Source organism: Mus caroli, unplaced genomic scaffold (assembly GCF_978045245.1).
Source record: "Mus caroli unplaced genomic scaffold, Mus_caroli_1 scaffold_6, whole genome shotgun sequence".
Classification (NCBI taxonomy): Eukaryota; Metazoa; Chordata; class Mammalia; order Rodentia; family Muridae; genus Mus; species Mus caroli.
In genome coordinates this window covers 148465057-148491994 of record NW_028227261.1, presented here as the reverse complement: position 1 = coordinate 148491994, position 26938 = coordinate 148465057, and the positions used below count along the sequence as shown (strand labels likewise).

The 26938-nt window shown below is 39.8% G+C and overlaps 2 protein-coding genes across 4 annotated transcripts in view; one reads left to right on the top strand and one right to left on the bottom strand.

Moving 5' to 3' along the window:
* Nucleotides 1-20682, top strand: part of Sdcbp (syndecan binding protein) — a 30569-nt gene extending 9887 nt beyond the window's left edge. The window contains exons 2-9 of one of the 2 annotated variants that reach the window (XM_021160711.3): nucleotides 1716-1781; nucleotides 3223-3304; nucleotides 5019-5128; nucleotides 10041-10199; nucleotides 11511-11686; nucleotides 17960-18131; nucleotides 18657-18748; nucleotides 19529-20682. In XM_021160711.3, coding sequence (XP_021016370.1) covers nucleotides 1731-1781; nucleotides 3223-3304; nucleotides 5019-5128; nucleotides 10041-10199; nucleotides 11511-11686; nucleotides 17960-18131; nucleotides 18657-18748; nucleotides 19529-19583 — 897 coding nt within the window. In that variant the 5' untranslated portion in view covers nucleotides 1716-1730 and the 3' untranslated portion in view covers nucleotides 19584-20682. Of the gene's footprint in view, nucleotides 1-1715; nucleotides 1782-3222; nucleotides 3305-5018; nucleotides 5129-10037; nucleotides 10200-11510; nucleotides 11687-17959; nucleotides 18132-18656; nucleotides 18749-19528 lie in introns of both variants that reach the window. The other variant, XM_021160710.2, reaches the window with a different exon arrangement.
* Nucleotides 20683-21235: 553 nt separating this feature from the next.
* Nucleotides 21236-26938, bottom strand: part of Nsmaf (neutral sphingomyelinase activation associated factor) — a 54568-nt gene continuing 48865 nt past the window's right edge. For both annotated transcript variants that reach the window (XM_085839502.1, XM_021160709.3), the window contains 4 exons: nucleotides 23774-23924; nucleotides 23510-23612; nucleotides 23284-23393; nucleotides 21236-21825 (listed from right to left, as the gene is read on the bottom strand). In XM_085839502.1, coding sequence (XP_085695628.1) covers nucleotides 21731-21825; nucleotides 23284-23393; nucleotides 23510-23612; nucleotides 23774-23924 — 459 coding nt within the window. In that variant the 3' untranslated portion in view covers nucleotides 21236-21730. The remainder of the gene's footprint in view (nucleotides 21826-23283; nucleotides 23394-23509; nucleotides 23613-23773; nucleotides 23925-26938) is intronic.

Here is a 26938-nt window from a genome sequence, read left to right as displayed (position 1 = left end):
GTATTTTTAACATTACTAGGATAAATAGTCTTGCAGCAGCTCCCTGATTTCTGACACCTACGAGCTTTTTCACCCCTCTTCTGAAGTGTTTCTGAGCCTCGGGTACAGGAGGGTTTTGTAGATGGATCCACTGGGACTGGGCCTCACAACTCTGCATTTTTATTGGTTGTGGTTTTCTGTATTGGTTTCTATCTGTTGCAAAGAGAAGCTTTCTTTTTTTGTTTTTCGTTTTTCGAAGTTTTCTTGATGAGGGGTGAAACTATACTTTCTGAGGACAGATATTTAGAATGGAGTTAAGAATTATGCTAGTTTAGTAAAGTCGTGGTTGTATGTTCTTCCAGTATCCACAACCGCATTAGCGCTGAGTAGTTAGCTAGACTTAGGAAATGTATGGTGTCTTCACCATTCATCTCTGGGGCAGTAGCCATAGGGTGTATGTTTTGGGAGTCTCTTAAGACAACCCTGGCCAATAACTCATGTCTTTCGTTGGGGTGTTGTTTTAGTAAGTAACCATTACTGGGACTGAGAACGTGCACAGAGGGACAGATTGCCTGCTGATGGTTTCGTTCTGGGGCTTGTGAGATGCTTCTTAGGAGACATGGTGGGACTTAGAGTGAGTTTCCACTTTAGCATGTCACATTTTACTACCAATCCATAGGAAAGCGTTTCTGGGTGAACTGTTCCTTCGGAGAGAGCTTGATGGCTTTCTCCTGCTTTTCTGCTCATTATAGCATGGCTAACCTCGTTGAATCATCTCCCTGTGGTGGAAACTGCTAGAGAAGCAGGTTCTGTAGGAGCCTGGTTGGAGAGTGTGCTGGCTCCAGCATGGCTGAGAGGCTGGCTGCCCTTGCCAAGTGCTCAGCAGCCTCCTCCTCTCAGCAGTGCAGGCAGGATTGCAAAGGTTCAGCTCTGGGTTTGGAGAGCAGGAAATAAAGAATAGATTTGAAAGTGGGAGGTGATGGAGCAGGCTCAGTAATTTGCTAAGCCTATTAGTAATTAGAATACATTGTTTTATTTGGCTAAGTGGAAGACTCAGGTATTTACCTCAGAATAGCTAAACAAAACTTAAAATATGTGTCTGTAATATTTCAGATAATTTTATTTTAAATTGCTATGAAAAGCAATTTATGTAGCTTAACAAACATTGAACTGTTTATAGAAATGTTAACAATGAAAGGCAATAGTTTCCTTTTTTACATCCCTTTCCTCTAGATAAAACCATTGCTAAAAATATAGATGGCATATGCTAAGTTTTTCCATATACTATGAGTATCTTCCCAGTGCGGTTTGCGTGCATACTATTTTCTGTTGGCACTGTTGGTAGAAGGTACTATGTCTGTCCACGCCCAAGAGTGTCTTGTGAAAGGCTCTTTCCTGACCCTGGTTTAGCTGAGGAGCACTGTGTCAGCTGAGGGTAAGCCACATGCTTTTCTTCTTTGATTTTCACAACTTGTGAAATGAAGGGAGCTTTTCTTGACGTTTAAAATCCAAGATGAATGTAGTTTGGTAGCTGTGGGAACAGAGAGACAGTTTAGTAACAACTGTTAAATGTCTACTAACTATGATATGCCTTAAATAGTCCCATTATTTTTGTTGTTGTTTTATTTTTATTTTGTTTTTTTGAGCTTTTTTATTGTATTAAACATTTGTTAAATGTTTATATCCATATTGTTGGCTGTACATACTGTGTGATACTTTTTTTTTCCATTTTTTAGAAAATATCTGCAGAAATGTCTCTTTATCCATCTCTTGAAGATTTGAAGGTAGACAAAGTAATTCAGGTATGTTTGCTTTTCATTTAAAAACTGTTTCATAATGTTTTCTTTGTTAAATGAAACAGGAAGTATGCATTAGTTGGTATATTCCTAAGTCTGTTTAGGTCTCTTGTAGACTAAAACATTGATTAGAAATTCATTTTTATTTCTCTGTATCTATTAGCCCTAGGGTAAAATTTCTTTCTTAGATAAACAGAAGTTAAGTTGTATATGTGTGTGTGTGTGTTTGTATACATATTAAGTCATCTCTCCAGCCCTAGAGAGAGAGTATTTCCTTAAATTTGTTTTACAATTTTCAAAGATAGCTTACTTTTCTTAGTACAGTTTAAATTACAGAAGACACATGTAAGTTGTTGGAGTGTATACTATGCATGCCAGCCCTTTAGATAGTGGTAGTTTTGTTGGAGCATTTTTGTTTGTTTGTTGGGTTGGTTTTTGAGGTCTTTAGGAGGTGTGACGGACGAGTCTAGAATAAATATGCCTCCTCCCTGAGGATAAAGTGTACAGAAGCAATGAGGTAAGCGCTGCTGTTAGAGCAGGAGGGAGAGCTCGAGGGTAGACTGGAAAGTACGTCAGCTGACCTCTCTAAGAGAAGCAGAGTTCCCTCACAGGCCCTATGATGTTCCAGCAGAGAGCTAGCTGCTGGGAGATGGAGTGGGCAGGGGCAGGAAGTGGGGTGGCTCTTCTGTCCCTGCTATATTTTAAAATATTCCTGGTCCAGCCACTCAGGCTAAGAGGTTCTGATCCACGGATGGATGACACGTGTGGTTTTGATCTTGAGATGCCCTGTCAAGAAGTTACAGAAGAGTATAACATTCCTTGTATGGCCCATCTCACCACAGCAGCGAACTGGCAGTTGATGTTTTGTAAATTATTTTGCAGTAGCCATTATGATCGCTACTTATGATTGCTACTTATGATCGCTACTTATGATTGCGTTCAGCACCACATTATTGTAGAGCGTCTTCCAGTTCCAGAATCTTAACAGCCTGTGCTTGTCTGTGTGAATGAAGCCCTGGATCCGCCCATCCCCAGCACTAACTAAGCTGAGCATAGTGACATATGCCTCTCTCTCATCTAGTACTGGGGAGCTGGAGGCAAGGGCGTCAAGAGTTGATGGGAATGTCACACTCAGCTAAGTGATGAGTTTGAGGCTGGCTTCAAATACCAAGAAAGAAAAGAACATGCAGTTGATGTGTCTGCAGGCACACTGTTAGGCACTGACTGTGAGATGTGGAATGTGGTATCATTCAGTTTTTAAGGTATTCCACAATTTTTTAATTTACAGGTTTCCTTTGGGTGAAAATGATTTCTGAACTGTTTAAACTGTTTGAAGTAAAACTTCAGTTGTTAGTTTGTTTTGTAAAGTACTAGATTTGACATGTAAATAATATAAGAAAGATGTAGATATTTTTGTTATTTGCTAAAATTTTCTTTTCTTTTCCAGGCTCAAACTGCCTATTCTGCCAATCCCGCCAACCAAGCATTTGTTCTGGTGGATGCTTCTGCTGCTCTCCCTCCAGATGGAAGTAGGGTTATACTTTGCTCTTGGTGGGGTGGAGGGGCAGCGATGAATATAAAGGCCTTCTTCTCCCCTGAAATTCAGAATCTGGGATTTTGTTTTGACATGTTATTTTTTTGTTTGTTTGTTTTTTATTTATTTATTATATGTAAGTACACTGTAGCTGTCTTCAGACACTCTAGAAGAGGGAGTCAGATCTCGTTATGGATGGTTGTGAGCCACCATGTGGTTGCTGGGATTTGAACTCCAGACCTTTGGAAGAGCAGTCGGGTGCTCTTACCCACTGAGCCATCTCACCAGCCCCCCCCCCTTTTTTTTTTTAAAGAAATACTTGTTTAATTAAGAGTGATCTTTGAGTATGAAGATGAGTCTTAGGGCATAATAAACTTCTTAGTTTGATTCATAATCTTTAACATAGTCTGTTCATTAGTGGGAAACACACTCTTCCATGGGACTACAGTTTTCTCAACTGCCGCTCTCTCATGCATCCATCCTGAACTGCCTCTTTCTTACTTGGCCGGGGAACTTAGGACGTTTCCAACTGTCTACTTTCTGGGATATTTTTCAAAACTAAGAGTTGCTGTTCAGACGGGATAAACTGTAGTCTGTCCTCCTTCCACCCTGAATCAGGGCTTCAGGATGGAGCCTCTCTGTAAGACATGAAGATCCTAAGGAAATAATTAACTTACATCTTCTGATGCCATCTCTTTATTCTTTGTAATGAATCTACTCTGAAATCAAAGTAGATCATAGAAAAAGATTTTGGAAGAAGCTCACTTCAAAAAAAGTTAACTATTGTTAATGTTTAAACCGTCTGTTTGTCTCATTTTACTAGAATAAGCCTGTCAATCTTAAAGTGGTAGGACAGAGTCCATCACAGGCTTTGACATTGCCTCCTATTACTTGAGAGGAACCATCCCATCCTGTCCCATCGCTGTGTGTGGAGTGAGTTAAGTGGCTGAGGCACTAAACACTTCGGGGATTCTGAACTGAAGACTTCGTGCCATAATCCCCCAAATTTCTAATGTTGTAGGATTATGTTAAAAAGGGGGGGGGCAAGGTCATTTATTTGGAAAATTATTTTTACCTTTGAGTAGTTACCTCTCTGTGTCTTTCTATTTCTGCATTTTATATTTGCACTGGGAACTTTTTTGCTATTTTCTTAAGAGAAACAGCAGCTCTCCGTGTTGAGTAGTGTTGTGTGGGATGAATCTCCAGCAGGGTCGAAAGGAGACAGGATGACTCGCTCGCACAGGTCTACTGATGGCTAGATGACGACCTTCAGCTCCTAAGGTCTTCTTATCTAACCTTGGCTGGTCTCAGATTGTGGTAATTCTCTTGCTTCTGCCTCATAACTGGAGTCTGGGCTTAAACCCATGTTGCCACCATGGCCAGCTTTAGACCATTTTAAATGAGGACTTGGACACCTGCACACAGTGGTCTGTGGTGGGTCCTGAAGTGCACCATGGCCACAGACGGGTGACTCACTGGGTTAGAAAGCTAAGACTGCTTCAGATGGATTTAAGAGTTTACGACTTTGGCATTAAAGTGGTTATGGATTTTTTTTTCATTCTAATTGTGTCAGAGATGGGAAGATATCCTTCCATTTTACGCATCTAAATCTTTGTGCCTTATTTTGTTTTGTAAATTAAACACAGCAAGTCCATACTAAGTTGTTATTTTGAATATCCTGCCAATGCCCTTTTCTTTGTTTACTTTAGATCTGTATCCTAAACTGTATCCAGAGCTCTCTCAATACATGGGACTGTCTTTAAATGAAGCTGAAATATGTGAGAGCATGCCCATGGTCTCTGGAGCACCAGCACAAGGGGTATGTACAGTCTGACCTTAAGTCCCATAAAATGTTCTTTATACGTAGGTGTAAACCCATTTATAGGACACTCACATGCTTATAACTTTAGGGTTGAGCTGTCCTAAGCTTATAGAATTCTTTGTAGATGTATTTCTGAGCATTGTCATCCACTGGTGAATTGATTAGGTCTTTGTCTTCTGCGTTTTATCCTTCTCTAAGTGGGGTACGGCCCCTGCCGAGTTTCCAAGTTAGTTTTATCCTTTCTAGCTGTGTAACTGCACTGAGGTTTGGAATTCTGACATAGAGTTACTAAGTAGCACAATTATTTCTTAACATGTTTCACAGCAAGTCTTGTTCCAGACATAATTTCTTTCTGGATCGATTCGTCACTTGAAGTATATAACTGACATATTATTTTGCTCACATTCTTAATATTCCTCCTCTTGTAATTAGAAGCCATTTTTATTTCTATTTTTTTGTAATTAGACTGAGATTCTAGGTTTGAATGCAGTACATAGCTCTTGCAGTAATTATAGGTACAAGCTTTATGACTGAATCCACTTCTATCCTCTTGCTACCGCTTATACGGTCCCTGGCTTTTATATGTTGAAACTTCAATATTTATTGAAAGCTTACTTGCATTACTTATGGTCTTGACTGGTAAATTCGTTAATCTGCTTTGGCTCCTGGCAGGTCATGCTTCAGCTACATGCCAGAGCTGTCTAGATTCTCGAATGAAAGACACACACACACACACACATACACACACACAGAGAGAGAGAGAGAGAGAGAGAGAGAGAGAGCAGACAGACAGCGCATTATTTTTAATATGTCTAACTTGCTCAGTGGGTGGACACTTTCAAACCTCCCCGCGGTTAGGGCTAGCACATTCTCTCTTCTAACATTCCTGAATCAACTTGCTAAATGAGTATTTCATCTCTGCTACCCAAGACCGAATTGAGAGAGCAGCGCTTGGACCACTTTCCCCCTTACATGCTGGTCACTTTCTCTCCTGTAGCTCTTAGTCTGATCTCTCTGCTTCCCCATCATGGCAATTCTCCTCTCCTTACCCTCTCGCTCTACCTTCTCTCTCAGTCTCTTGCTTGCACACAATCTTCTAATCTAAATGTCCCGCCTCCATTTCTCTGTCCGGCCATTGGTTATTATCAGTGGAAGCCAGCTGGGGGGCCTGGACCTCAGGTCTCGGAGCGTGACTTTGGGAGCCAAAATAAGACAAAATATTAGAACTGATTCCCAACAATTATCCAGTTGAGAAAACAGTATTTCAACTGAAGCGATTTAAGAAATTAGATAAATGGTCAAAGATTTTCAAAGGAAAAAGTAGAACCCAGATAGAAGTAGTAAAAGCCACCTGCTGCCCTAGGATGGAGTGGATCAGTGCTGGGACCAGAACGCTTAGGGATGCAGCTTAGACCTAGGGGAGGGGTTCTAATCGTTGCAGCCTCTGAGCGGTTAGGCAAGTTGTAAGACGTGGCTCAGTGGTTACAGTGCTTGCTGCTATTCCAGAAGACAGCCCCAGAGGATATGACATCTTCAGGCATCCACAGAAGTGGCAAATACAGACATATAGATGAATTATATAAAAATAAATTTAAAGTAAAAAATGTAAAGTCAACCAACAGTAAAGTAAAAAGAGGCATGGAGAAAACAAAAATATTAATTGCTATGTTTATAGAAAATTTATCTTCTAACAAAGAAAAAAAAGCCAATTATAGCTATTATTTTAGTGTATCTGACTTCCTTTGTCCAGGTCTGTATACTTTGATCCCTTTATGTGAGCAGCATACCAGTGTCCCCTCCCCATTTGTACATTTCTTGCTTTGAAGGTAATCTGAAGTTACTTTAGAAGTATCTGCATTTATAAGGCTCTGTGGTATACTCTGTTCTTACTCTATCGTTTTGTTTACTTAATTTGTTCTGCAGATTTCTCTTAGCATATATTTCACTTAGTACATAATTCACTTCACATACCATGTAGTTTTTGTTTTTGTGTTCCACTTAGTTTTTCCCCCCAGCTTTATTGCTATATACAGAAGGTATACTGTAGCAGTGAGTTTGGGCTACACTGCTTTGTGCTCTTGGTGGGTTGAATGCTTCCAGCCACACACCCAGGAACTCTTTGGATTCACGGATGGAAGATACACACACAGTTAATTTTAAAATATCTTGGCTACGTTAAAGGCTGGGTACCCCTAAACCTTCCCCTAGACCTTTCCCTGCCACCCCAAGCCCGATTGGGGAAGTGGCCACTTATCACCCGAATTCTCACATGTCTGGTTGGCTCTTTCTCTTGTAGTTCTTGAGTCCCATCCTTCTACTCATGGTGATGTCTCTCCTCTTCTTTGCATCCTAGCCCGAGCAACTTTTAAGAGTCCCACCCCATCTCCCTTTGTCCAGCATTGGCTACTGGTATCTTTATTGATTAAACACCAATTGGGGACAAGGACCTTTAATGTTTGGACAAGCAGATTCCCAATTGAATCAAAGCATTAGAACCAGTCTCTAACAGTATACAGCATATTATATGTGTGTGCATTGTGAAATATTTCTACAATCAAGTGAACTAATACATCTTTCGCCTGCTAGAGTTACACATGTTTTAGTGTGCGGTTATAACCCTAGCAAACTTGAGTTAACAATATTAGCTGTCATGGTTACTGTGCTGCTCCGTAGAAGCACACACTTATTTTTATTATTGAAAGTTGTGTACTTTGTCCAGCTTCCTGTTTTTCCTCCGCTTATTACTGGCCCTGTCAAGTTCTTTCTCTGCCTAGCTTTTACAAACCCTGACAAAGGTCTTCTGCATCCTACTGTTGAGAATATAGAGACTTTACATAGGAAGATCACACTGTACTGTCTTTTTGTCTCTGACATGTTTCCTCTAGAATAATGTCTTCATATTATACCATATATACATGTTACACAGGGTCATTCATGTTGTCCACATGCCATTGTTTCTATGGCTTTAGTAGTAAGCCACTGTGTATATATAGACAGCATTTTCTTTAGTCTGTGTTGACAGCCACTTGTTTGTAAGCTTTGACCACTGTGACTAATGCTACTGTGAACTTGGGGATGCAGGCATCACTGGGATCTCAGGATTTTATTTCCCTTTTGATATAAGCCCAGAAGGGAGATTGTTCAATTGTATGGCAAGTGTGTTTTTCACATGAGGCTCCTGCATACTGTTTCATAATCGTTATTCCAAGTATGATCAGTGTCTTGACAGTACAGAAGTGTTTATCGGCACTTTTGTCTTTTTGATAGATAATACTTGCTGAGGGGTCTGTTTAAATCCAACATAAATTCAATTTGACTCAAGCACCAGGTTAATGTAGGTGACAAAATTTATTGCAATCAAGCCACTCCTGATTGAGTAGCCTGAAAGGATGTTGTAGGGCATATTTAAAGGAAGAAAGCATAAAGCAGGAGTAGTGCGGTGGGCTGTACCATTGTTCAATCATATTTTGACATAAAGGCTTAGCAAGGGAGTTTTTACCAATTGGAGGAGGTTCTTGGGTCTGTGAACATGAACTTAGTTTGACCCCACCAGCAACATGGAGCAGTTGTCCTTGAGATATCTGGACTCATTCAGCTGTTTCCTTTTCATAGAGGCTTTTCAGCTATTGGGAAGTCCCCAGCTCTCCTAGGGTCTGGGAGCTTGAATTTTGTTTTTCCCTAAGATTAAAGATTAAATGGAGTCTGAAAATGAAGTGGTAGTACTTAGAGTCAGTCTTGTGCTTGTTCCCAGCACACTGACACACGAGGTGGTGATGTCATTTTTCTGGCTTTGATTTTCTAATGATAAATGATCTGTCACACACCCACCCACTTGTTATCTTTGGGAAAAGCTTGTATGTAGGCATTTTGCCCATTTTTAAATTGAGTGTGCTGTTTTTGCTGTTGAGTTTTGAGTTATTTATGCATTTGGATATTTGCCACTTGCTACATGATGATTTTCAAATAACTTCTCCCATTCCATGGGCTGCTTTCCATTTGGTGAATGCTGCTTTTGTTGTGAAGAACTGTTTTGTTTGTTTTGAGGCTGTTCTCAAACTTGATCCACCCACCTCTGGGCCCCACCCCAGCTGTGAAGGATCTCATTAAGTTTGATGTAGCTCTATTTACACACAAAGATCATTGAGAGATTTGTCTTGTGTTTTCTCCTGGTTTTCTGTGCAGATCTCCACAGTTATGGCTTTGGAGTCCATTTGGAGCTGTCTTACCTTCTGTATGAGATCAGCCACAGTTCCACTGCCCTGCTCTTGGTGCCTCGGGTTTCCTAATCCCAATGTGTACACACGGAGATTTTGTCAAGAGCAGTTTAATATGTTTTTATGTTGTCTCTTTATTTCATTCCTGACTTAGAGCCTTGTTTATATTGAACTTATTTTTAAATTGATAATTTTATGATTATATCACAGAAAATCCCTGAAAAAAGAATGTTGCAAAATTCTAATGTGACGTTTAAGTTCTAGGAAAATATGTTTGAAATCAAGGCAAACTACAGTGTAGTTGCTGGCGACAGAATATCTTCTGAGAAATGATTCATGCTTGCTTTCACTGTTGCACCAACTTCATGGAAGTGCACTTACCCAGTCTAAGGTCGCATGGCCTCGTTGGGCAATGCAGTCTTTTGAGACAGCTGATGTCACTTATGTGGTTGTTAGCTGAGGCAGTTCAGCAGCAGATCCCATACACAGGGGTGCCAGTTGACTTAAGTAACAAGTCACTGAGTTTTCTCTATCCAAGGATAATGGGGGAAAGAAAACCACTGGCATTATTGTGGAAATCAGACTTCACCGGAGGGAATTTCTTAATGGAACAATATTTATAAGAACTATAACTGAGTGTGTTCCAGTTAATTGCTGTTTCTAAATACTGTCAAATTTTGTATTTTTCTTAGCAGTTGGTAGCAAGACCATCCAGTGTGAACTATATGGTAGCACCTGTGACAGGTAACGATGCTGGAATTCGGAGAGCAGAAATTAAGCAAGGGATTCGTGAAGTTATTTTGTGTAAGGATCAAGATGGAAAAATTGGGCTCAGACTTAAGTCAATAGATAATGTAAGTATATTTTTGAATTTATCTAAATAGATCACAGAATATTAGTGTCAGATCATTAAAATGAAAATAGTTTGGCTTAGCTGTAATAACCCATCTACAGTGGGGAATAGTGTGAATCCAGAGTTTTCACTTGGAGACACCCGCTTGAAGAAGCCATGCTGGAACTTGCAAGCAGATGCCAAGCTTCTCTTTTGATACTCCTTACTGAAATGAGGCCATTTGGTTTATATAACCATGTGAAAGAGTGTGTGTGATCAAATTCGGGCCTTCACATGGGCCAGCATATGGGAAAGTAAAGGGAAAATGGACCAGTGAGAATTGGGTGTACATTTTTAAACTAAGTGATAGTTATTTATGAGATGGTTCTGCAAGTTATTTCTGTCCATAAAATTTGAACTTAAATTATGAACAGGTCTTAGTAATTGAGTCTGTGAATCCCTTGTCACACTAAAGACATGAAACTAGTTCCTCAGATACATTTTAAAAGGTTAAGGACGTGGTGGGTCTTTACCTCAATTTATGATTTTCTTTTCTCTCCTTTTCTTTTTCTTCCTCCTCCTCTTCTTCCTCCTTCTCCTCTTCTTCACCATTATCTTACTGGATTCTCTTTCAGTCTAATAAATGTTCCTTAGCTCAGTGATTCCAGCTTTCCACATAGAAAATAAGTCTATTACATTATTTAACTGAATGAGGCTGACGAAGGCAGGGAAAGCCAACACTCCCTTTCCACTCAAAAAGCTGAGGGCGTGATTGTGTGTGGCCCTTTATACATGTTGAAGACACATTATAAAGTCCTGACCTCACTGACACTCGAGTGCAGTGTATTTCTGCAGAGATGCCTTGGAGTCCGTTAGCACCATTGTAGTTTACCTGCTTGGCAGAAGTCAGTGGGATGCTGCCTGTTCACAGTGCTTCATGTCTGGTCTACCATAGACTGTAGGATGGGTTTCCCTAGCCTTCCTCTTTTCTGTTTGTGCTTGGTTCAACACCTGATTGAATTTACATAAATGTGAATATCCTGTGAGTTTATTGTTACAGGTACCTTTTGTTTGTTTGTTTATTTAACCCCAGTTTCATTGGTTAAGAGGTGAATAAAGTTGTCTTTGAGTTAAAAAATTATGGAATTGTTACCCCAAACTATCACTTAAGTGTTTTTATAATTTATTTGTTTCTGTTGAGTGTTGGCTTGCGTATACATCTGTGTAGCACATGCATGCCTGATATCCTTAGAGGTCAGAAAATGATGCCAAATCCCCAGGAACCGGAGTTACCCACAGCACTGATGAACGATGTTATTTTCTTGTTCTCTAGGGTATATTTGTTCAACTCGTCCAGGCTAATTCCCCTGCCTCCTTGGTTGGACTGAGATTTGGGGATCAGGTGCTCCAGATCAACGCTGAAAACTGTGCCGGCTGGAGCTCTGATAAGGCACACAAGGTGCTCAAGCAGGCGTTTGGAGAGAAGATCACCATGACCATCCGTGACAGGTGAGCTGCTACCACCAGTCACACCTCAGTTTCCTGCTCTTTCAGGGTTCTGTAAATACAGTTGCTACTTCTCAATTATTCGGGGGGGGGGTGGAGTTTGCTGGAAATAAATAAATTTTCCTTTATTACAACATGATACAGATTTTCCTATTTGTTTACTTTTTTATTTAGTTTTGACATTTTAAAATAGTTACACCATTTTGAAACTTCCCTTTCCTGGTAAAAATCTGAGTGTGTGCCCATCCACATTCTCCTTCAAATTCATGGCATCTTTTTTCATTGGCAATCACCATATGCTTATATTTATCATAATGTTACATGAGTTAAAAGTTTTATATTTTACTAATTGTTTATTATATACCTATCTAAAATAATAATTTATGAAATATGCAATATTTATTTATAATTATAACCATTTAGTCCACATAATGTTTCTTTTTTGTATCTTATATTTGTTTTTAATTGTATTTTTTTTGATTTTTCAAATATCCTTTTTTTTTAATTTAATTTTACTTGTAATTCATTTTTTTTACACTCCATATTCCATTCCCCTCCCCTCCCCTCCCACCCTCCAACTGCTCCACCTCCCACACCTCCTCCCCACCACACCCTGTCTCCACTTGGATGCCCCCACCCTCTACCCCATCTGACCTCTAAACTCCCTGGGGCCTCCAGTCTCTTAAGGGTTAGGTGCATCATCTCTGAATGAACACAGACCTGGAAGTCCTCTACTTTATGTGTGTTAGGGGCCTCATATCAGCTTGTGTATGCTGTCTGTTTGGTGGTGGTCCAGTGTTTGAAAGACCTTGGGGGTCCAGATAGTTTAATACTGCTGGTCCTCCTATAGAATCACCCTTCTCCTCAGCTTCTTTCAGCCTTCTCTAATTCAACAACAGGCGTCAGCTGCTTCTGTCCATTGCATCTACTTTTCATTTGTTAAAGGAAAATGTTGATTTATTACAGTCTTGTATTTATGTGTTTTTCTATGTAGTTAGATTCTTTTCATAGAATTCTAGTTTTGGATATACATTTTACCATTCTTTCTGTGGATGTGTCCTCTAAGCAAGGGTTTTCCTGTCTATCTCTCTGGAAAGGTTTTATATGCTAGAGAAGTAAGTGATGTAGTAAGACAGCTGTGGGTTCAACTCTGCAGCCTATTGCTTAAGCATCCAGTGCCAGGGCCCCTGTCATGAGGACTGAATGTCACAGAGTTCCTAAGGAATCAGTTTTGAAACCAAGTCTGGTCTCTTAGGTGGTTGTGCGACTAAGTGAAAGTGAATAATCCTCCTGCACGGCAGGTGGGCTACTTTGCCCTTGGCTACTGTGCACAAAAGTGATGTGCCTCCTTCCTTCCAAGCCCCCACAAGTGTTAGACCAGTATCACACTGGGAGAGTAAACCTGGAGAGGGGGAGTTTCTTGAACTAAAAATGACATTGATCAAGAAATGTTTATTAAATTCCTAAATATAATGAAACATGAAAACGTCTATAATTTTTTTTTTACTTTAATGTGTAAAGCAGAATTTCGTAAAAGTTGGACCGGGTCTGGCAAGATGTCTTTTGTTAAGAGTACACATTCTTCTTCCAGATGACCCAAGTTTGGTTCCCACCCCAAGTAGGGCAGGTCACATCTGCCTTAATTTGAGCTCCAGGGCCCCAGTGTCTGTTTCTTTCTTCATAGGCACCTGCACTCACATGTGCAGGACCCACCTGCATCATTTATTTAAAAAACAGTAACATTGCAAGTAAAAGGGCATCACATGCTGAAATTAACCAGATCCAAAGACTGTAACTCTCAGTAAATCTCTGTACAGATAGTGTAGCTACTTGGAACAGAAGCTGTCGAGCTTCATGGTGGATTTTATATTTTCACTATAGAATATATCTTTTGAGTTATTCACCACTATAGGCAAATTCATGAGAGAAAATGAAATGATTTCATTATCTTTTATAACTCACATTGACTTCCTACATTTAGTCCTTGGTCCTTTGCCGTAATATTTACCGTTCCTTTTTCTTTTTCATGTTGTATCATGTGTACCTTTGTGTATATGCATGCACTGTTGGCTAGGTTCCGAATAAGAGGAAAGTGCTTGTTTCCTAAGATTTTGTGACTCTGTGTAGTACTATGCATTCTCAGCCCATCCATTTTTTTGTGCAAATTTTATGAATGTATTTTTCTTTAGAGCTGAATAATATGCTAAAATATGTATAATTTTTATTATCTGTACATTGAGGTTAATTCCAGTGCAGGACTAAGTGTAGGGGCACACATATCTCTGTAGCAGGGTGTGGAGTTCTCTGCGTGTACTGTATGACTAGGGGTGAAGTAGGAAGGTATTGTGTTAATTCTAGTTTTTAGTGTTCTTTTGAGAAACCTCCACAGTGGCTTTTTTCATTTTTACCCTTGTTTTTTGGTAATAGACATTTTGATGAGTGTGTGTGGGGGGTAGTATCTCAGAATAGTTTTATTTTGCATTTTCTTGATGGCTAGTGATATTGAACATGTTTTTGTGGTCTGAGGGGTTTAGACAGTTTCTCTGGGTGGCCCTGGTGTTCTGGAACTCACTCTGTAGACCGTGCTGTCCCTGATCTTAGAGATCTGCCTGCCTCTGCCTCCCACGGGCAGGGATTAAAGGGTAGATTCAAAGGCATGTGCCAGCCCTCCCAGCTGCCCTTTTTAAAATGGTTCCTGGACATTTTAAGTTATTTTGAAAAAAAAATTATTAGTTCATTTGGCCATCTGTCGATTGGTGGTTTTATTTCCTTAGTATTTAACTTCTGCGATTATTTATAAATCTGCATATTAGCTGCTTGTCTGAAGTGTGGTGAAGGCTGTCCATGCTGTGGCCTTTTGCTTTGCTGATTGGTTCCTCTGGTGTACAGAAATACTTTGCTTCCATGTGGTCCCAGCTGCTGATGCCTGGGCTTCCTTCCTTCCTTCCTTTACTCGGACCCCAGCTGCTTGATGGGTATCCCTATGGCTTCCTCTACAACTCGGAGCCATCTAGGTTTTAGAATTCTGGTCCCTTTTTATTTTATTTTTGTACCAAGTTCATCTAATTTCCCTCATCCACAGTAGAAACTCAGTTTTGCCAGTGTTATTTTTTGAATTGATTTTTCCCCCTTGTTATATGATTTGCCTTCATTGCCAAAAATTCTGTGGCCACAGCATTACCATCTGTCCAGCTCTCTGCGCTGTTGCAGTGATCCTGTCTTTATGGCCACTCCAGGCTTTGTTCAGGACTGCAGCAGTGGCTACCCTGCTGCACTTGTGAAGCCCAGCAGTGCTTGCTCCTCCTTAGCATGGCTTTCGCTGTGTGCCCTCTTTTAAGGTTCCAAAGGATTCTTGGTTTGTTTTTTCTAACCTGTAAAATCCAATATTAAAATTTTGATAGGTATTGCGTTAAATCTATAAATTAATTTTGTTGTATGTAGTATAGGTATTTTTATAATAATTCTGCCAATCCAGTTGCATGGACTTTCCATCATCAACTATCTTCTGTGATTTCCTTTCCCAGTATCTTTTGCATTGGGAGAGTCTGTCACTGTATAGACAGCTCTTTCACATCCTTGACTGGATATATTCTTAAATAATTTAAAAGGTTATTTTGAATGAATTTTTTTGGTAATTTTTTTTTTCAAAAGAGTTGGGCCAATAGGAAGATACAGCTACAGAATTTCATACTGTAAACAGAACAGATGGCCTTAAAATCTTACAGTAACACCATGGCAGGATTTTAGAAAGTCAGTGAGTGTTAAGTGGCATGACAGCTTCTGAGGCAGACCCTTGAGGCCTTTTTAAGGAGCTTGTGCCTTCCTGTCCAGTCAGGCTTGGGGAACGCCCTGCTGACTGCTTCTCTGGTGGGTCTTTCAAACTAGAGCAAGGTTTTGCCTGTAATCCCAGCAACCTGGGCTGGGTCCCTGAGCTCACATGGTGGAGAGAGCTTACTCCTGCAACTTACACTTTGTGCATGTGTATACATAATCAATAAATGAAACAAGTGAAAATTCATTCACATTTCAAAATTGAGATGTGACAAATACAGTGAAGGTTTGGTTTTTTTGTTTGTTTGTTTGGTTGGTTGGTTGGTTTTGTTTTGTTTTGTTTTGAGATTTTTGAGACAGGGTTTCTCTGAGTTTCCCTGGCTGCCCTGGAACTCACTCTGTAGACCAGGCTGGCCTCGAACACAGAAATCCACCTACCTCCAGTGAAGTTTTAAGATTTCAGTGTCTTAAGATGAGAAGTGCTGAAGGGACTCAGTGGTTTAGTGGAAAGCCATCTATCTCACTGTTACTGTAAGGTGTGCTGGACGATAGAGGAAATGTGTGTCAGTAACTCCACAGAGCACTATGCTCTTTTCTCATTCATAACGGGCGGAGGTCTTGGGAGTGAGTCAGTCAAATCATGTGACTGATAAAGGCTACTAAGGTGTTCCATATGTGTAGCAGAATCTTCCCCCAATTAATTTAATAGTAATACAAGAAGAAGCCTGTGATTGGACAAGGAGAAGGGAGGCTGAGATAAGAGTTTCAGAGACAGGGACAGAAAGAGAAGAGAGAAGGAAGGAAAGGAAGAAAGGAAGGAAGATGGAGGAAGAGAAAGACGATCCAGATTCTGCGTGGCTTTAATTAGCCATGGGTAGCTATGAATATCTTATAAGGGATGGATAATTACAGGACAGTTTGTCTTATCTTGGTGGGCAGTTTATATAAATATCAATTGGCTCTGTGTTCATTGAGTGGGTGTTTTGTGGGGTGAGAATTTACTGATATAAATCTGACATATATTACAAGCCTCAGGAATTTTGATTTTACTGGGTTACTGGGATTTGGGACCGCTGACCACAGGGGGTAGATGGGCAGAATCTGCGTCAAGAGCACCATGAGATGGGCCATCTCTGCTTGGGGCTAGCCATGGAGGCAGCGGGGTCACTGGGCGTGAGAGTAGCCAGTGATAGGCAGGTTGGTGCCATTTTTTATTATTTCCTGCAACAAGTGGCAAATCAATGTGTTGGGCAAGAATCCACTAGAAATTTAAGATTATTAGCCTGAGAGCTAGAATTTTTTTCTTTTAGATTTTTTTTATTAGATAATTTCTTCATTTACATTTCAAATGCTATCCCAAAAGTCCCCCATATGCTCCCCCTGCCCTGCTCCCCAACCCACCCACTCCCGCTTCCTGGCCCTGTACAGGAGAATTTTATTTTCTAAGTGGGAGAAAGGTGGCGCTAGGATGAGTCATGTGGACTCAAGCACGGGAACCTTGAAACAGAGAAAGGGGCTCTGAGGTCCCTTGCTGTGGAAAGACACAAGATGGCTGCTCTGAGTCAGAGAGTTGGAGAATGGAAGCTGCCTACATCTCATTATTTGCCTTTAGGATAGATTTATATACAGATTTTGTCCAAATCAGGTGGGGAATTTCACCCCGAAGTTCCGAACTAGGATGGGGAAAATTAGTCACTGACTCCAAGTAGAGAGAGCAGTGATAATTACCTGCTATTAACAAGTATTAATTAAGAATGTATGTGGCTCCAGGTAGAGAGCCCAGCAGATGGTAAGAGGACGGCTGCTCTAGGCAGAGCCCTTCACAAGTAACAACTACCTTCTTCCGATAGGCAGGTATTAGTGAAAGTCTGAATTAATGGCTTTAAAGGTGGTATAAAGATATATCGCTCTAGTAAGTCTTACGGGAGACTCAAATTCTGTCTAACGTAGGCTCCATGGGAATTTTGGGTTTATTTCCTGGCTTGACTAGCTGCCTGCTTATAAGCAGGTGTTGATAGAAGTGTGAATCAATTGTTTTAAAGATGGTATAATAAGGTCTGCAGGATAACTAACTCATATTCTCTATAATGTGGGTTCCACGGGAATTTTGGATTATCCTACATGGCAAAATAGAAAAAGCCTAAGAATAGGCACGTAGAACATTTTAGTTTACTTCATTTGTTGTGGATTATTTTAATTTCACATGGGTGTGAGTTTGAATTTTATGGTATTATTACTCCTCTGGGAGAAAGGTCAATATAAAGGGTTTCTGGTCAGTGGCTCAAGGATACGCTGATTTGGGAGAAAGGGTTTGTCTTTGCATTTTTAGAAAAGTGATTAGTGTCTGTCCACCTTCCAGAGGAATATGGATCAGGATAGCTATAATAAATTGTTAGAAACACTTATCACTTTCTGTATCAACATATCCCACGTGGCAGAGTTTGTAGGTATGTCATGTCTATTGAAATATGAAATTGAAGTCTCAGTCTAACCCTTATGCTTCAGGCCCTTTGAACGGACAGTTACTATGCATAAGGACAGCAGTGGGCATGTTGGCTTTATCTTTAAAAGTGGAAAAATCACATCCATAGTAAAAGATAGTTCTGCTGCCAGAAACGGCCTCCTCACTGATCACCACATCTGTGAGATCAACGGGCAGAACGTCATCGGCTTGAAGGTAAGGGACTCACATCACCCTGATTTCGGTACCTTTTTTTTTTTTTTGTAGAAAACATCATTTAGGTGGCAGGATTTTTGTGTTAACCCCCCCTCCCTCCTGGAATCCCTTGAGCTAGCATTCTGTAGAGATATGGGCAGGGATATATTTAGACATTCTAAATGGATGCATGTCCAGTTTTTTCAGACCAGAAATATAGAAAAGGAATAAGTCTTGGAATATCATAATACTTTGTTTTTAATAGACTTTGATTAAAATTTAGTCCATAAATTCTAGAATACAGTTAACTGTCTATGGGGCAAGCCATTCCCAAGTAAGGACTTTTGGTCAGTACCTTCAACTTTGTTACTAGCTTAAGAAAATTATATCTGTAAGATTAAAATTAAAATTCAGACATACCAGGGACTGAGACGCCAGAGATATCAGCAAGACAACATCAAAATATAGTGCGTTTGTTACCTAAGAGTAACAGTTTTGTTTATGAAATAAGGCCTAGTGAAATGTAATTCTATTATGTTTCGTCAGGATGCTCAGATTGCAGATATACTGTCAACAGCTGGAACTGTGGTTACCATCACAATCATGCCTGCTTTTATCTTCGAACACATTATTAAACGGTAAGTGGATAGCTCTTCAAATTTATGATCTCCAGCACCTGATATAAATGTAAACAGTGCTTTGAGCTTGCAGGTCTTCTGCATATTAGAAATGTAGTCATGGTGGTTCCTGACGGATGGCTTGCCTGTGAGGTATTAAGAGTGGCTGTTGCTATTCTTTCCCATGTTTCAGCAAGTAGAGAGGTACCTGGTGCTTGCTATCTATCTGTCGGAACTGAGGAGTGTAGAGTCCATGAGAGCTGATAAAGGCCAGCAAGGGCGATTCATTCCGGAGCCTTTCAGTTCCTGTGTTCCTTCATAGCTGTTACCATGCTACCTTGGAAACTTCTTCCAAAGTCCTGATATAGCACATGAAAGTGAGATTTGGAATAGACATAAACATAGCCTTTGTAATGCAATTTTTGTCTATATTTTTGGGTTTTGGGTAGAATGCAGCTAGCTACCCTCGGAGCAGGGAAAGGGGTTATTTTACAGTCTTTTGTTCTTTTAAATTACTGGTAGGTTCCTTATGCCCCTCCTTTCTGACTCGTCACAGCCTTGCTGCTTCAATGAAAGAGCCAGTCATAGTGTAAAGGATCCACACCTTCTCTAACAGATCCATCCCTGATGTAAATAGCTATTCTTTCTGGACAGTTTCTGACAACTTGGTTATCAGTTCCTTAGATCTGAGATCCATCGATGACAATAGGATAGGGCTAAGCTGGAATTGGGGTTGTCTTAAATTAACACAGCCTTCTTGAAATTAAGACATGAGTTACATGATGTGTTGCTCTCTTGTAGGATGGCTCCCAGCATTATGAAAAGCCTGATGGATCACACCATTCCTGAAGTTTAAACCTTGTACAGTGCATCACGGCTGAATGTTTCCAGTTTTCCTCTTCGGCAACTTGTCTATTTCGCACATGAAGCTTTCCCGGAGCCAGGGAGAATATGCTGCATGGAGACCTTTCTATCTTCTCTCATAGCTGGGAACCCACTCTATCTGATACTGGCTTCAGATTTTAAGATGGGTGTAGCCTTAGCCTGGTTTTACAGATGTGAGACTCTCAAAAGATTTACAGACTTTCCTAGACTGGGTTCTTTACTGGGAACCTGATGTTTTTATATAAGCCATTGTGATTAGGATGACTGGTATAGGCTTAGCTGTGTCTGAGACCTGGTCAGCTTTCTCCTAGAACAAAGCACAGTGCTAGTCATGTGCTTCAATTCTGTGGCATACTTGGACTTTAGTACGTCAGCATAGTACATTTAGAATGATTGCCTTTGATAGTTATTTTTTTAAGTTTTCTCTGTGTGAGTGTATAAAATTCCAGTTAATCAACACTGTTTTCATTCCACAAAAGCATTACACAGTTGTGTGTAGGTTGCAAGAGACTGTAATGATTGTCACTAATCTTAACTACCTTCACTTAATATGCTTCAATTGTCGCCTTAACTACAGTAAGCATTTAGAATAAAAGCCAAAATAGAATTATTGCTGCCTTCTGAAACCTGAGATGTTAGCTCTCTATTAAGCTGTTCTGTGCTAGCCCTGAGCAGCTCACTGGTAAAGCAGAGCTGCCTACTTGTATCAAGATTTTCTAGTCACTGCATAAAGGAATCGCCTAAGAGTTGCCGTATTGCTTTCTGAGAACAAATTGCTATATATTTCATGTAAAAGTTGTTATACTAAATAGAATAATTTTTGGAGTCTCTTTTTCACTTATAGATTAAGTGGGTAATATGTAATTTGGCATTTGAGTCCTAACATTATGTAACTTTAGCTAGGTTGGGTGGTTTTAGAATGTTTTCCTAGTCATCTTAATTTGTTCCATTTTCTGACTCTGTCCTATAAACAAAAATGGCAATGACACTTTATGATTTTTTCTTTCTTAGTTTGTGCCTATCCTATTATTTTATGTGATATTATTAAATGTATAAAAATGTTAAATTTTCGTCTGTCTGTGACTGCATCAGTCCTTACTGTGAGGCTAACACTCAGGTTCTTTAAGAACAGCTTTAGCTGAGACTGCCTGGAAATAAACTTGCTGGGCTTCCTTCTTGGCCAGCCTGTGGCCACCTTCACCCTGCGCACTTGACATCAGTGAAGGAACCTGGAAAGGCTGCTGTGTCTCTAGTGAAACCCGAGACCATCCACATGTATTAGTGACACTTAAAACTAACTCAAGGTTCTACTACTTTAGTCTGGTTCCTTTTCTCTATAACATGTTTATATCATGTTTCCTTTTCTCTATAACATGCTTCAGAAAATTTGTAATCTTGTAGTTGCTGTTCAGAGACTGAATGTAAAAGAAAATCATTGCAGTTTCTATATAGGCTACCTTGTTGGACATTTATAATTCTCAGTTTGATTATCCCCCTTGCTTTCTGGGCTTGGTTCTGAATATAGGTCCAAAAGAAATGAAATTGTGTTTGTTTCATTAAGTATGGTTTTGTAGAAGGAATAATACTTGTGATTCTTAAATTATTTAAATAAGACAAGAGTGCTTTCATTACAGAAAAATATTTTTAATGTAGAAAAGATGAACATTTAGTAGCATAATGAAATATAAACCATTGCTATACACAGTAACAGACTTACTGTTATTAAGAATCTGGGCACACAGCACTGCAGAAAGGAACCAGTCCATGAAAGCACATTAAAGAACCATGTTACCATCAGAACCTGGGCAGCTTGAATACAGAGTCTCCTCTTGGGGATTGAGCTGGCCAGTGCTGTCCAATGTTCCTCAGTCCAACTGGGTTTATCCTGAACACCCAGTAGTCTTCAAACGGTTGTCATGTTTGCTAGTTCTCTGTCCTTTCCCCTAACACTGCCATGTTATATCTGCTTAATGGATGACAACAAATGGCTCTGAATGAAGTCACCATGATTTAGGAAGTTGAAACCACAAATTCTTCATGTGGTAAAACTTGTAAGTACTATCATTGCACATTCACCAGTTTAAAGTCTGGTTGTACTTGATGGAGAGGAAAAGGCACTTAATACTGCAATTTCCAGAACATAATTTGTCTGTCTTCCCCTCCTGTGATGATACTGCTACACTGTTCGTTCATCCATATGCATGTCACAGCACCTGAAAGAAATTTCTGTTAGCAGTTCAACCAAGTGCAGATGTGGTGCCTGCCATAGGAAGTAATCAGCATACCTTGTGTTCCTATTATAAACTATGTAAAGGTTTGCTTTCGTTTTGTCAATACATGGTTTTATTGTTTTTCCTTTTTTTAATTAGGTATTTTCTTCATTTACATTTCCAATGCTATCCCAAAAGCCCCCCCCCCACCCCCCCACACACACACTTCTTGGCCCTGGCATTCCCCTGTACTGAGGCATATAAAGTTTACATGTCCAATGGGCCTCTCTTTCCATTGATGGCTGACCAGGCCATCTTTTGATACATATGCAGCTAGAGACATGAGCTCCAGGGTACTGGTTAGTTCATCATGTTGTTCCACCTATAGGGTTGCAGATCCCTTTAGCCCCTTGGGTACTTTCTCTAGCTCCTCCATTGGGGGCCCTATGTTCCATCCAATAGCTGACTGTAAGCATCCACTTCTGTGTTTGCCAGGCCCAAGAATAGCCTCACAAGAGAAAAACTTGCTTCTACAAAGAACTTACAAGGAGTGAACTATCTCACTATGAATCTAAAAACAAAATGATTGATGGAAACATACTCCTTGGCGAACGGTAAAAGACACATAGAGAAATGTATGGAAAGGGAATTGGGCAGCCTGTAGCCAGCCATGTGATTTTATGTCTTTTTCATTGAAAGGCTCACATAAAAATTGTAGCTGTTAAGAAACCAACTAAAGGAAGTGGGGGTGGGGGTATGGGGGACTTTTGGGATAGCATTGGAAATGTAAATGAAGAAAATACCTAATAAAAAAAAAAGAAAAAAAAAACCTACTAAACTGAGGGGGAGAACATAGCTACATAATTTTAAGATAGAGGTTTAAGAAATAGAGCATATGGAAATTGTATGTGTAAGAGTGAGAGAGGTAAGGTAGGCAGGTAAGTCTCACCTCTGCAGGGTGAGGGGAGCAAGAAGTGGATCTCCAGCAGTGTGCAAGGGCGAAGGCAAAGGCAGCAGACGAGCTTCACACGATGCTGTGCATACTGTGTAGCTCTATGCACACGGTGCTTTCAGTAAGATCCATATGGGACTCACTGCCAAACTGCCACTCAAGCCTGGGATGTAGGAGTTGCAGCCTGACACTAGTAGGCAGGAGACCTTAGTTTCCATGGTACTTTACTTTTGCATTGTCTTGGTGACTGCATTATTTTAAAAAGTCTGTTACTCAGCTTTGCCATAGTTTGCAATTTTCTATGTGAAAGTAAAGACTTCTTTCAGAGGCCAAAACAAATATTAACCTTAAAGAAACCAAAGGACATAACCACTGGCCAATCAGAATGTGCAAGGGAAATGTTAGCACAGAGAACACATTGGGTGGTGGCTGCCCAAGAGAGTCCTCCCTATTAGAAATGAGGACCTGTGTCAAAAGTCAACAGATGAAGATAGCTAGACTCCACTCACCAGTGTGGCCCTGAATCCGCTCACTGACTTTTGCTCCAAGGAGGTCCCAAACAAGCAGCTCACCAGACCGACTTCCAGATAAGACAGAATTTCCATCCCAGACAAAGCACCTGCAAGAGCATGATCAGGAGACAGTCCGTCATAAAAAGTATGTGACCCTGGCCAAGTGTGACCAAACGATCACAAATATATTGTAAATGTTATCATGGCCACTTGGCAACTGTACCTCTGCGGCTCCTCTGAGGCCATGGAGGAGATGAGCATGCCCGTCTGCACATCAATCACATTGAGACATCCATCTACACCCGTGCTGAGGATGTGGCGACTATCTGCCAGAAAGACACACATGGAGCTGCTTCAGAAAGTGCCTTTATTTCTGAATCTACTCCCTGTTTCATTTTCCTTGAGCTTGTATTCTTGAAATGGTTTGTTTTGTTTTCAGTTTCTTAGACCCTATAATGAGATGACCCTTGAAAAGGATAACACGTACCTGGGCTAAAAGCAGCATCACATACTGTCCCTGAATGGCATGAAGTCTGGTGTAATAAAGTGGCTGTAGTGAGGTCCCAAATATTCACCATGCCTTCTTTGGTGCCAGAAACTAACAGTGTGCTCACAGCATTTAAATTGATAGTATTGACCTAAGGAGAAATAGTGATAAATAATTGAATCAGATTACTCATTAGCTATGTATCCCAGGCTCATTAAACTGTCCACCCACAATGATAAAAATTAAACTACTATGCAATGTGCTGGTACAGCTAATGTGACTTATAACATTTTAGTAGCATTTTATCAAATGGATATTTGTTTTAAAATGAAGTAAAGGTCTAAGGATGCTAGAAAAAAAATACAAGTATATGAAACAATTCAGGGAGTTTTAGTGCTGTTCTCAAATGGCCTAAAATAATCTAAAAAAAAGAAGTCTGTGGGAATGTAGAGATGGTTCAGTGGTTAATAACATGCACTGCTCCTAGTAAGAGGGAGCTTCTGAGCGCCCAAATCAAGTGCTTCACAACGCCGGCAGCTCCAATCACCAGCAGATCTAATGCCCGATTGTCCTCCAGGAATGCTTGCACTCAGCTGTGCTCTCTCTCTCTCTCTCACACACACACGCACACACACACATGCGCACACGCACACACACAATCTTTAAAAAGTTAACTTCTTCCCTCCAACCTGCTGTCTGCAAATTCACCATCCCAATTGTAGACTTGAAGCAATGACTTGAAGCGATGAGTTCACCTGTGACCCCCTTTTCCTGGCCTACATCTAGAGCTGTGGTTTGGAAGCATTCTTTTCTTGGTCCAATTAAACAGCTGCTCCAGCTTTACTTGGCCTAGGTCAGGTGATACATCTCCTGCATTGGCCCAGTCTAAAGAAGGCCAGACTAACACACCAGACACACCCAAGAAGTCCACAAGCTGAGGTCAAATCAAAAAAATGAACAACGAAAGACCACAGCACCATGTCTTCTCACTCACTAACCCTATAGAAGTGTTCTCTACTCAGAACTCCCTAGATGAACCTTAGGGTACAATTTAAAAGAACAATCACATTTTTATCTAACAATTCATTTAGGAATTTAATGAGACATAAATACTTCACTTAAGTCTAACATGAGCATAACAAACACCTGAGAGATATCCAAGAACTTCAATAAAGATAATTTAAGATTTCAAAACTGAATTTAATAAAGAGATGGAAACACAAGCCAAGATGAATCGAAAAAATAACCCAATGAGAAAATTCAGGGGAAAAATCTTCTAAGCAGAAGACAGAATATCAGGACTTGAAGATAGAGGATGTATATTAAATAAGCAAAGAAAATGAAACTTTCTAAGACACATGAAAGGATTTTACAGGAAATATAGGACATCATCAAAAGACCAAATCTTCAAATTATAGGCATAATGAAGAAAGACTCCCAAGAGAGTAGCACAGACCAGATCATGGAAGGAAAACTTCCTCAAACTAAGGAAAGACATGCCCATACAAGAAGGCATGGGCACAAGAAGCACAGAGAACCTCAACTAAGCAAGACCCAAAAAGACAAACCTCACAGTGTATCACAATGAAACACTAAATGTACGGAATAGAGAAATCTGCAAAAGAAAAAAAAAGTCACATGCAGAGGAAAACAAATCAGAACAATTCCTAATTTTGCAAAGGAAACTCTGAAAGCTTGAAGAGCTTCGAACAATGCAGTCCACGTTCGGAAAGACCAATTGCCAACTTTTTACCATATCCAGCAAAAGTGTCTGCCATAATTGCAGGAGAAAGAAAATCTTTCCATGGTCTAAATATCCTGAAAAACAAAAATGTTCTAGTTAAAGAACAAAACCAAACCACTAAACAATGCTAGAAGCAAAACTCTGACTGGAGGAGAGGAGGGACACAAAGTACAGCATTTCTTTTCTAGAAAGAAAAGAAATGAAGCCTAATTTAAACAAACAAACAAACAAACAAACAAAACAACTAAACACAAACCAGAAAAAATCAAACTGACTGCAGTCTACACATACCTTTCAATAATAACTTTAAATATTAGTGGATTAAAAATCAAAATCCATTATATGTTGTCTATAGAAAACCTCAGCTTTAAAAATAGGTTCCACACATGGAAAGAATGGAAAAAGTATTCCAAGTAAGTAGAATAAAGAAGAAAAGAGGCTTGGCATTCTAACATAAGAAAGAACAGATTTCAAATGGAAACTAATCAAAGATACTATGAAAAGTACTTCATTTTAATCAAGACATTAATTAGTCAGAAATGTATGACAATATTAGACATGTATACACCAAACTCTGATGTGCCCAAGTTAGTTACAAACATACTAATGTAATTAAGGACAGATTAACACAGTCACAATCATAGTATAATTTTTAACAACCCACCTTCTCCAGTAGATAAGTCATCTGGACAAACAAGAGAAAACAAACAAAAACAAAAAAAAAAACAGAGAAACTTCAGGATGTTATCTTACCTCACATGGTCCTAACATATCTATAGAATGTTCTACCAAAAATACCAATTAATAAACATTCTCTCAGCAGCACATAAGAGCTTCTCTAAAATATGCTGGCACACAAAGCAAACCTTTGAACTAATCCACTGTATCCTTTGCAACCATTATGTAATAAAACAAAACAGCAAACAAAACTCTAATAAGTACACAAACTCATGGAGATTTAACAACTCATTATTCCATGATGTATGGGTCAAAAAATAAAAGAAAGTATTCTTGAGAATAAGTGAGAATGAAAGCATAGCCTGTGGGGCACACTGAAAGCAGGCCCACGTGGGGAGTTTATATGTAAGTGTCTACATTAGAAAGTCAGAAGGTAGCTGGGCAGTGGTGGTGCACGCCTTCAATCCCGGCACTCTGGAGATAGAGGGAGGTACATCTCTGTGAGTCCGGTCTACGTCTAGGACAGCCAAAGCTACACAGAAAAACTCTGTCTTAAAAAACAAAAGTGAAAAAATCAGAAATCATAGATAAATAACTTAATAATGCTATTCAAGAATTTAGAAAATCAAGAGGAGACCAAGTGGTTTGTAAGATAAAATAAAAATCAAGACAGAAATTAATGACACAGAAACAAAACAGTACAAAGAATCAATGAGTCTAAGAGCTGGATCTTTGAGAAAACT